The sequence below is a fragment of the Parasteatoda tepidariorum genome, chromosome 8, assembly GCF_043381705.1.
Source record: "Parasteatoda tepidariorum isolate YZ-2023 chromosome 8, CAS_Ptep_4.0, whole genome shotgun sequence".
Lineage (NCBI taxonomy): Eukaryota > Metazoa > Arthropoda > Arachnida > Araneae > Theridiidae > Parasteatoda > Parasteatoda tepidariorum.
The window spans coordinates 38,778,393-38,789,996 of NC_092211.1; the positions used below are offsets into that span (position 1 = coordinate 38,778,393).

An 11,604-nucleotide genomic window follows, 5' to 3' on the forward strand; every position below is an offset into this window, starting at 1 on the left:
TCCATTATTTGCCTATTGAATATTCATCAATGATCAATCAGTCACTAGTAGCAACCAATAAGAATACATTTCACTTCAAAGTAAAATAGTATGAAAACAACTGATTGCCATTAACAACCTCAATATTACGACAACTAATTGAATGATGGTAGTAAGGTGATATAGTTCAGCCTCTGGCTTGATGATGTCTAATAGGTACTAAGTTTACATGAGAATGACTTATTTAAAAAAAAATTTGAAGAAAAAGTTAATGATTAAAATCAATTTAATGAAATGGCCTGTTTAGTTTAAATCAAACACAAATTAAAATTACAATTAAATTATAAATACAAAATCATGGGTGATAAAGACAGATTTCCCGTTTTTCCGACACCAATGGCAAAGCAACAAATGAAAGCTCGATTGTCAATAGCTGAAAAAGGCCATGACATGTTGAAAAAGAAGGTAGAAGTACTGGATATGAGGTTTCGCAAAATTGGAAAAGAAATCATTCAAGTAAAACGTCTGATGGGTACAATCTTCGTGGAAGCTTCCATGCTTTTAGCTGAAGCAAGGTTTGTTTCTGGCCATTTCAACCAAGCAGTTTTAAACAAATCTACCAAAGCCAGACTCAAGGTTTATCATAAAACGGAAAATGTCGCTGGAGTTAAACTTGATGTTTTTGAATGCTTTGACGAAGGTCAAGATTACTATAACTTGACAGGATTGGCTAAAGGTGGGGAAAAACTGAGTGCTCTAAAGCACGCGTTCATGAATGCTACCGATATACTTGTAGAGCTTGCCACTCTGCAAACAACTTTTTTGGTTTTGGATGAAATTATTAAAAGCACCAACCGAAGAGTGAATGCCTTGGAGCAAACGTATATTCCGAAAATCAAGAAAACTATACAATATGTTGATAGTGAAATGGACGAAAATTCTCGCCAGGATTTCTACCGATTGAAAATGGTGAAAAGAATAAAGTTAAGAGAAATAGAGGAAAAGAAGAAAGCTAAGGCAGAAATTGACGATGCAGGAAATGGAATGGACAAGAAGCCAAATAAGCAATTTATGGACGAGTCGAGTCAAACGGACATTAGAGCAATATAACTCTGATTTTTAATATTTATACAAAAATTAAATCAGATCAAATTCTATCAAAAGAACTTTTTCAAATAATTCAATACGCCAGTTTAGTAAATTACACATTTGTTCATGATAGGTTTCAGGCTTCATTATGATAAACCACATTTTCCTTTTTCTTTTGATTTATAAAAAAAATCAAAATGAAAAATGATATTTTTAAAAACCAAGTTTTTGTAGTGGAGAATAATAATTAAAAAATAAAAATTTGAAAAACAAAAAACGTGGGGTGCATGAAATACATAACAGCGTTATATTAGTGTGTGTATGTCTGTGCACATGAGAATATGTGTATATTTATCTGTAATTGTAATTGCATCTGTATGTGGATGTGTATGTGGAATATGTTTGTGTATATGCATGTTTATGTGGAACTATATGTGTATGTGGCTGTGCATGTGCATGAGTAAGAAAATGTGTATATGTATGCGTATATGTACTGTTATGTATTTCATGCGCCCCACGTTTTTCGTTTTTCAAATTTTCATTTTTTGATTATTATTCTCCACTACAAAAACGTGGTTTTTAAAAATGTTATTTTTTATTTTGATTTTTTTTTTGTACTCACTTCAAAATCTCAATTTTTTCACTCACTGTACACAAAACTTGTCAATTGACATGTTACACTAATTTGATAATCAAATCGACAACAAAGGACAATCGTGAAAATATTAATTTTTCTTTAATTTTATTTTACTTTGTATGTCTTTTTTCTCTTCATTTTCATGCATTGTCATCCAATTCTGAACTATGTGCCAAATTTGAAGTCTCTACCTAGTCGGGAAGTTAGTTTAAAATTGATTGCAAAATTCTACCCGAACAGACATACACGAAGGCAAGTTAATATAAACGTGGTAAAAAAGAAAGAAATATTATTTTCTTGTAGGTAAATTCTGCTATTTTGCGTAATATCGTAATGGCTCAGTTGATGAAGCGTTAGCCTACCAACCAGGTGAACAAGTTCGAATTCCAGCAATGGTTGAGTGGTTTTAGTATACTGCTCCAGTCTCGCGCCGATCCCAGTGCCATTCAAAAATATGTCCAGTGATAGTTGGATTGGGAGTTAGGATCCTCTAGGTTTTAGGTTTTATCTAAGCTTTCCTTCTCCATGTAATGTGAATGAGGGAGATTCTACCAAAAATGCGAGTTTGTCACAAAGGTCGATCGATTAATTCTCGAGTTTTTAGGGTTAGGTACAAAATTACGAGTCTTCACTTCGAGTTTATCATTGATGTAGCCCCAAATAAAGTATAGGTCAATACCAGTTGCTCAATACTGCTAATAAGAAAGAAAGAAATAGCATCTGAAATAGTGAGAAAATTAAGGAAAGGTTTGATACAAAAATATGAACTATTCTGTTTTTGAGAGCCCGTTAAAGTTCACCAAACTACTATTGGTACCAGTGATGCTTAGCTTAATTAAATGACGAAATAGTACCATCTGATTCTTCTTACTATCTCGTTCTTTTAACAACAATACCAGTACTACCATTTGGTTCTTATTAAAGCACTATAAGTTTTTACATTTGGTTTTTATTACCACGACAACAGTAGTACCATTTGGTTCATATACCCAAATACCAATAGTACCACTTGATTCTTACTAACAGTATACCTGTAGTGCCTATTAACACAATTAATAAAGCATTACTGCGTCATTGGTGTCAAATAAAAGATCAGCAAAATAGTCTACGGAGGAAGAGCTTATTGTTACTATATTGCTCCAAACTGCCATAAAGATAGTTTTAATTGTTAAGAAAAGAATGTATGAAAACCAATGTACGAAAAAATCTTCTTTGTTATTGTAAAATGGGGAAAACCGAGAAAAAGGTGGACAGATGAGGTGGAGAGAGATCTCAAAAGCTTAAAAATTAAAAGTGGTAAACGAATGCTGCTTTGGCGTCGAATTGTTACGGAGGCCATGGTCGAATGGAATGTAGTGCCAGGGAGTAATATGGAAAAATTTCATCGCGATCGAAAGATTACACAACTAAAACATATTTTATCTTTTAGCACTGTCTAATGTGTGTTTAGCTATTTCGCTCGCATTTGATGGTGAGTAATTTTCCAGCGATTTTCCTTCCCACGTTAAATGAAAATGGGATGTGTAAAGTAAATAAATAAAACACAAGCTTTTTTAAATACCAAATAATAGTACTATGTAATATTGTAATGGCGTTATGTAGATAATAATTATAATGCATCGTATCATAAACTGTAATAGTGATAGATATCTATTACATCAAATTTATAACATTCCCAAGGCTGAAACATAATATCAAAAGCAAATATAAAAATTTTTCTTATTATATTATCCTTCATTACTATAGTTTTGTTTTAAGAAAGAAAAATGGCGGCGTATGTCCTTCATTATTGTAGTTTATTTTCAAAAATAAGATATTTCCGTCTACCACAATACATTATTAATACAAATATTTATATTTGGATCTGAACTCAAAGCACAGAGAAGCCTGTATATTCATGTTTATGGTAATGGAAAAACAAGAATAATATAAAAACAAGAATAGTATAAAAACACAAAATGCAGTTTCTAATAAAATATTTTACAATTATTTCCAATACATCACCATATTATCGATTCTGCTCAAAAAAAGAACAGTGTGAACTATTTAAAAGTAAGGGGAAAAAAAGTATTGTAAATATATTACCATACATAAAAATTACCACCCATACGTAATATATAATACAAAATCATGGGTGATAAAGACAGATTTCCCGTTTTTCCGACACCAATGGCAAAGCAACAAATGAAAGCTCGATTGTCAATAGCTGAAAAAGGCCATGACATGTTGAAAAAGAAGGTAGAAGTACTGGATATGAGGTTTCGCAAAATTGGAAAAGAAATCATTCAAGTAAAACGTCTGATNACGGTAATATTGTGCATTTTTCCCTCGTGGACCTCTTGAACCAGTGGAAGTGCTTGTGGTTGCCTCATCGTCTCGCCCTGGATAATGTATTTGTATTAATAATGTATGTGAATGCGTCATAATGTAATTTCAGAAGAGAAATTCTAACAATCAATTGATATTAACCTACAAGAGACCTACCTTGACATAACCTTAAATCCGTCGCATTGTCACTGGGATTGTTTTCACTGATTTTTTACAATTATTATCCACTAAATTTGAAAATAAAAAATATTATCCTATTAAATTATCTGTGTATCAAAACAAACTATAAAAATATTTATAGAAAAGCAAAAGTTTCATGACTTTTATTATTTTTATGCTAGTCAGAACCGAAACATTATGGAAATGAATGAGGGAAAACTGTATCCAACCGCGTGATTTCCCGGCCGATAAAAATGTAGCGTTAAACGTTTAACGCAACCTTGTTGGAAGTCGCATAAGAAGTATAACTTCAACAACTGATTGCCATTAACAACCTCAATATTACGTCAACTAATTGAACGATAGTAGTTAGGTGATATAGTTCAGCCTCTGACTTGATGGTTTCTCATATGTATTAAGTTTACATAAGAATGACTTTTTTAAAATAAAGTTTTGAAGAAAAAGTTAATGATTAAAATCAATTTAATGAAATGGCCTGTTTAATCTAAATAAAACACAAATTAAAATTACAATTAAATTATAAATACAAAATCATGGGTGATAAAGACAGATTTCCCGTTTTTCCGACACCAATGGCAAAACAACAAATGAAAGCTCGATTGTCAATAGCCGAAAAAGGCCATGACATGTTGAAAAAGAAGGTAGAAGTACTGGATATGAGGTTTCGCAAAATTGGAAAAGAAATCATTCAAGTAAAACGTCTGATGGGTACAATCTTCGTGGAAGCTTCCATGCTTTTAGCTGAAGCAAGGTTTGTTTCTGGCCATTTCAACCAAGCGGTTTTAAACAAATCTACCAAAGCCAGACTCAAGGTTTATCATAAAACGGAAAATGTCGCTGGAGTTAAACTTGATGTTTTTGAATGCTTTGACGAAGGTCAAGATTACTATAACTTGACAGGATTGGCTAAAGGTGGGGAAAAACTGAGTGCTCTAAAGCACGCGTTCATGAATGCTACCGATATACTTGTAGAGCTTGCCACTCTGCAAACAACTTTTTTGGTTTTGGATGAAATTATTAAAAGCACCAACCGAAGAGTGAATGCCTTGGAGCAAACGTATATTCCGAAAATCAAGAAAACTATACAATATGTTGATAGTGAAATGGACGAAAATTCTCGCCAGGATTTCTACCGATTGAAAATGGTGAAAAGAATAAAGTTAAGAGAAATAGAGGAAAAGAAGAAAGCTAAGGCAGAAATTGACGATGCAGGAAATGGAAAGGACAAGAAGCCAAATAAGCAATTTATGGACAAGTCGAGTCAAACGGACATTAGAGCAATATAACTCTGATTTTTAATATTTATGCAGAAATTAAATCAGATCAATTTCTTTTAAAAGAAATTTTTCAAATAATTCAATATGCCAGTTTAGTAAGTTACACATTTGTTCATGATAGGTTTCAGGCTTGATTATGATAAGTCACATTTTTCATTTTCTTTAGATTTATAAAAGAAAAGAAAGAAGCAATATTTTCTTGTAGGTAAGTTTTGCTATTTTACGTAATTCCATGATGGCTCAGCTGATGAAGCGTTAGCCTACCAACTAGGTAAACAAGTTCGAATTCCAGCAATGGTTGAGTGACTTTAATACTGCTCCAGACTCGCGCCGATCCCAGTACCATTCAAAAATAAATCCAGTGATAGTTGGATTAGGAATAGGGATCCTCTAGGTTTTAGTAACTTTCCTCTCCATGTAATGTGAATGAGGCTTAATTCTATCAAAAATGCGAGTTTGTCACAAGGGTCGATTCATGAATTCTCGAGTTTTTAGGGAATTACTAATCTTTACTTCGAGTTTATCATCGATGTAGCCCAAATAAAGTATAGGTCAATACCAGTTGCTCAATGCTGCTAATAAGAAAGAAAGAAATAGCATCTGAAATAGTGAGAAAACTAAGGAATGGTTTGATGCAAAAATATGAACTATTTTGCTTTTGAGAACCCGTAAAAGTTCACCAAACTATAACTGGTACCAGTGATGCTTAGGTCAGTTAAATGGCGAAATAGTACCATTTGAGTCTTCTTACTATTTCGTTCTTATAACAACAATGCCAGTAGTACCGTTTGGTTCTTATTAAAGCAATATCTGTAGTACCATTTAGTTCTTATTAAAGCACTATTAGAAGTACCATTTAGTTCTTATAACCACAATACCAGCAGTATCATTTGGTTTTTATTACCGCGACACCAGTTATACCATTTGATTCATATTACCAGTATACCTGCAGTGCCTTTTAACACTATTAATAAAGCATTACTGCGTCATTGGTGTCAAGTAAAAGATCAGCAAAATAGTACTTAAAAATATCATCTACGGCTAAAGAGTTAATTATTACTATATTGCTCCAAACTGCCTGCCATAAAGATAGTTTTAATTGTTAAGAAAAGAATGTATAAAAACCAATGTAGAAAAAAATCTTTTTTGCTATTGCCTAGGTCAAAGAAAATGGGGAATTCCGAGAAAAGATGGATTGATGAGGTTGAAGGCCTGGTTTCTTAGGACAAGACGCCGTCAGCTGGAAATCAGCGCTAACCTCCGATTGGTCCATTTGTGAGTTTGATAGTCTACGTCATCGAACGCTCATCTTGAGCTACAATCGCCGTCCAACTCAACTGCAGTTGGATTTACAACGTGACGTTAACCACAGAAGCAATGGCGGACAACATCCAGCAGCACATTGAAATCAGCCAAGATTTTGATTTTGATATTAAACATAGCTTCTTCATTAAGCATAGCACTCTTCATTTAGCTCAGCTATAATGTGTTTTTTATCGGACAAAATCATTATTTGTTCTTTAAAACACTGGTCGACAATAACAAGATCAATACAAATTCGAAATAAATATTTGTTTACGTTATTAACGCATGCGCAATGAGAGATAATATCTGCGTTGGACCGACTGCTCACGCTCAGCTAACAAAAAATATTTTTTTGGCGTCAGCTCTACGTCAACTTTCCGCTGACGCACAGATAAGGCGCTTGTCCTAAGAAACCAGACCTTTAGAGAGACCTCAAAAACTTAAAAATTAAGAGTGCAAAACGAACGTCGTTGCTTTGGCGTCGAATTGTTAGAGAGGCCATGGTCGAATGGAATGTAGTGCCAGGGAGTAATACGGAAATATTCCATCTCGATAGAAAGCTTACACAACTAAAACATATTTTATCTTTTAGCACTGTCTAATGTGTGTTTAGCTATTTCGCTTGCATTTGATGGTGAGTAATTTTCTATCGATTTTATTTTCCACGTTAAATAAAAATGGGATGTGTAAACTAAATAAATAAAACACAGGAGGAATAAATAAAACACGAGCTTTTTTAAATATCAAATAATACTACTATGTAATATTGTAATGGCGTTATGTAGATAATAATTATAATCCATCGTATCATAAACTATAATAGGGATAGATATCTATTACATCAAATTTATAACACTCCCAAACCTGAAACATATAATAACAAAAGCTAATATAAAATTTTTTCGTTTTATATTATCTTTTATTACTATAGTTTTATTTTACGGAAAAAAATTGGTCGCGTATGTGTTTCATTATTGTAGTTTATTTTCAAAAATAAGATATTTCCGTCTACCATGATACATTATTGATACAAATATTTATATTTGAATCTGACTACAAAGCACAGAAAAGCTTGTATATTCATGTTAATGGTAATGGAAAAACAAGAATAATATAAAAACAAGAATGGTATAAAAACACAAAATGCATTTTCTTTTACAATATTTTACAATTATTTCCGATACATCACCATATTATCAATTCTGTTCAAAGACAGAACAGTGTAAACTATTTAAAAGTAAAGGGTAAAAAAAAAAAATTTATATATTACGATACATAAAAATTACCGCCCATACGTAATATATGTATTCTACACTGATCCACATATGGTCAATTAGATTGATTGATATTGACCCACATATATCTTGGGGGTCAGAAATACAAATTCGTCAAGAAAAGGGTTTGTATATACAAAGAAAGTACGTTTTTGTGTCTGATTTCATAATTTAAAATATCGTCTGCACTAATTAATTAGCATATTTTAGGTCAGCCCTTTGAACCATTAAGATTGAATCCTTGAAAGTGAAAATCGGTACATTTGATCAAAAGTTACTCAGGGTGATCCATTCTTTATTATTTTGTGCATTGTACATAATATCTCATTAAAATTTTGAGCATTAAATTTGTATAACTCTTTTTACTTTTCTGTCAAATTTTGAAATTTAATTAATAGTAAGTCACTAATTAATTAATTTCACATTAAATAAATATCCATCCAGCAATTAAGAGCTTAGTTCATGACAATTGGAGGATTTTATCAAATCACTATACTAAATGAATCGGCTTCTACTCTTTCTCTCAATACAAAAAGACTCATTCATATTTCAGTTTTACTATTTTTATGGAAATAAAAGCCCAAACCAGAAAACAGACAAAATCAAAATACAAACATTGAAACAGAAAAATAATGAAGTAAACATTTATGACTTTAATTTCAACTTGTGATTCAATACTTATTCTTTATTTTCTTTCAAAAACATAAGAAATCAAATGACTTCACGTTTCGGGAATAATCTAAAAAGAAATTATATTCTTCGAAAAGCTTTTATTATTTCAATACTACTTTAATTATTTTTAATATGCTCATTTTTCTTAATATGCACATTAAAGAAACATTCATAACCTTTTTTTTTAATTTCTCTCCCTTCGATATACTTATTTTACTTAAAGTTTTTGGTTATGATAGCAATTTATTTTAATTGCGTCTAAGTGTTTTGGCATGATTGGCTCAAGGGATATTAGAGACAACTGTAAAAAAATTCGCATTAAGTAAATTGCATTGAAGTCAAAAAAGTTTTTATTGAAATATGTTTTTAAAAAAATATTCGTATTGTTCGAAGAATAAGTTTTCCGTTACAGTTTAATGTTTTTGTATGTCTTTTTCAAACCTGATCTGAAAAATGGAATAACTTTCAAAGCAATTTAAAAATTCTCCAATACATTTAAAATTGTCCAGCACCAACTAATTAATTTTTTAGGGCACCCTATACTTATATGGTTGGCATATGATTGACAATATCGTTTTAAGTTAAATATACGAAAAAATAAATGGCAGGAGTCGCTGTGACTCAGAAAATAGAGCACCCGCCTCCAAGGAGGTGAGCCAGGTTTGGATCGTTACGGGGGCTGCTTGATACGAAATTTGCTCTCGGCAAGTAACCAATGACAGTTATAACTTAAAAGATACTCAGTGGTAGATGGATCATACATTTAAATTCCGTTGCCGTCTGGCTAACCATGTGTGGTTTTTGTGGTTTTCGTATCAATGTAATGCAAAGGTAGGTTAGTTTCATTAAAAATGTATCCGTGAGGGCGAAATTTCTCCCAATCCTTGATCTACGAGTTCTTTTGTCTTCCGGGTTAAGTTCAAAATTACAGGGCTAAAGAATTGAACACTGGTAGTTATAAACTCAAAATTGGGTCGGCTGTTCAACGACGGTTATAAAATAAAACAAAAAATAGATAGCAAAGCAAAAATTCAACAACACTTTAGATATAAAAATGAAATCTTAAAAAAGTCCAACAAATTTAAAAATTTCCAAGAAGCTAAGCTGGTCAAGCGGTCTCGCTGTTCAGCAGAATGCTCCGTAGTATGGAGGTTGTGGCTTTGACTCCATCCGCAATCCTGGATTTATTTTTGCCCTCTATAACTTGTGCTATCTGTTCTTCAACTTGAAATAGGACAGTAAGCCGTACTTAGTAATGAGCACACAAGCCTGCATCTGTAACAATGAATAAAAGTAAAGATATCCTTGCGATTCTTAAATTTTGAAATTAAGCGTACCGCCGTCCTTATAAGACCTCCCTTGCTGGGTGGTATCGCCCACCAAACGCTGCGCAAGACGTGAAGGTAGTGGGTTCGAATCCGAACGTTACCCTGCATGTATCTTAGTGCTATCCCTCTCTGTTTCGTGCTCTCTGTTTTCAGTTTGACAAAGGTTTGTAAGCCTAAATTGAGCACACAAGTCTGCAAATTAATTCCAATAAATAAAATAAATAAATAAAACCAAATAAATTAGGCCGTTTCACTCATTAGATGGCTGTGTAACAGGATAGATGAGCAAAAAAAAAGTTTTTTACTTCTTTGCATTAAAATTTCACCTGATTTATTTTATGGAATGTTGATTTATTGATCCTACACTTATGAAAAAAAGGTATTCTAGTAAATTTACATTAGTGAGTAAAAAAAGTAATCTAGTAAATTTACATTACAAGTCGTGCATTCTCATGATAGATCTGACTGTGCTAGCTGACAGTAATGCGTTGACATTATCTAGATCAGTAGTGGGCTGACAAAATCTGGCTAGATATGACTGTGCTGACATAATGGTAAGTAAAAATGCTGGTATGAAATTCAAAACTCTCAGAATTACTTTATTTTCCTCAAACACTGACATCTCGAAAGTACGAAAATTCTATTGAAAACTACTCTTAAGTATACTTTTAATCTTAATATGTTTTGGGGGAAAAAATTCGTTTTGATAAGACAAATAAATTCACAAAAAAATTAAAACTAAGGTAAAATTAGCTTGAATGAAGTTTGAAATTTTTTTGTATTAAATTTTATTTTTATTGAAACATTTTATTCATTCTAGAGCATCGATAGCATTTACTTAAGATAATAAAAACTATTGTGTTGGTTAGGACTGGGCGATATAAGAAATTTTATATCGTGATGTATCGTCAGTTTTGCATCGCGATATAGCGATGTATCGCGATATAGTATTTTTGAAATTCATTTACTTGAAAGGCGCAGAAAGTCGGATTTCTATCAAAACTTCACACTCAGATTGATTTAAAGCAAATTATGAATTTGATGTATATGTTTTGCTTAAGAAAGATATTAATGTTATATTTTCTAAAAATGATCGCGCAAATAACGAAAGATTTCTTAGTTTAAAAATAAATAATAAAAAAATAAATAAAATTGAAATTTATCAATATATTTACCTAACAATATAGAAAGAAAATTTAAAAAATAAGTTCGTTAAAAATTATTTGTATGCTTAAAACAAAGTGCTTAATAAATTAAACAAAAGAAAAAAACACACTTTTAAAACAACACTATTTTTTATCGTTATTATTTCACATGAATAATAAAGTTAAATTGAATAATTACCGAATTCTGAACGAAAAAACAAAGTAAGGTTTAATTTCTTAAAAATAAAAACAAAAGAATTATGATATTCGATAATATATTCAACTGACAATATTGAAAGAAAATTAAAAAACACGATTATACTCTTTAATAAAACGAAGTGCTAAATGATTTTAAAAAAAGAAGTCGCAATCGCAAACATTACTAATTTT

General features: G+C 31.6%; 2 protein-coding genes across 2 annotated transcripts; both read left to right on the forward strand.

The window, feature by feature from the left end:
* Positions 1-286: 286 nt before the first annotated feature.
* LOC122270774 (V-type proton ATPase subunit D 1-like) lies at positions 287-1,152 on the forward strand. Its single transcript, XM_043049479.2, has one exon. It carries the CDS (start codon positions 337-339, stop codon positions 1,087-1,089), a length of 753 nt encoding a protein of 250 aa, XP_042905413.1. The 5' UTR covers positions 287-336; the 3' UTR covers positions 1,090-1,152.
* Positions 1,153-4,746: 3,594 nt separating this feature from the next.
* LOC107457323 (V-type proton ATPase subunit D-like) lies at positions 4,747-5,499 on the forward strand. The gene has a single exon (XM_016075464.2). It carries the CDS (start codon positions 4,747-4,749, stop codon positions 5,497-5,499), a length of 753 nt encoding a protein of 250 aa, XP_015930950.2.
* The last annotated feature ends 6,105 nt before the right edge of the window (positions 5,500-11,604 follow it).

Bases quoted from the DNA above. Each gene is read 5' to 3' on its own strand.
- LOC122270774 (XM_043049479.2), top strand. From the start codon at position 337: ATGGGTGATAAAGACAGATTTCCCGTTTTTCCGACACCAATGGCAAAG.
- LOC107457323 (XM_016075464.2), top strand. From the start codon at position 4,747: ATGGGTGATAAAGACAGATTTCCCGTTTTTCCGACACCAATGGCAAAA.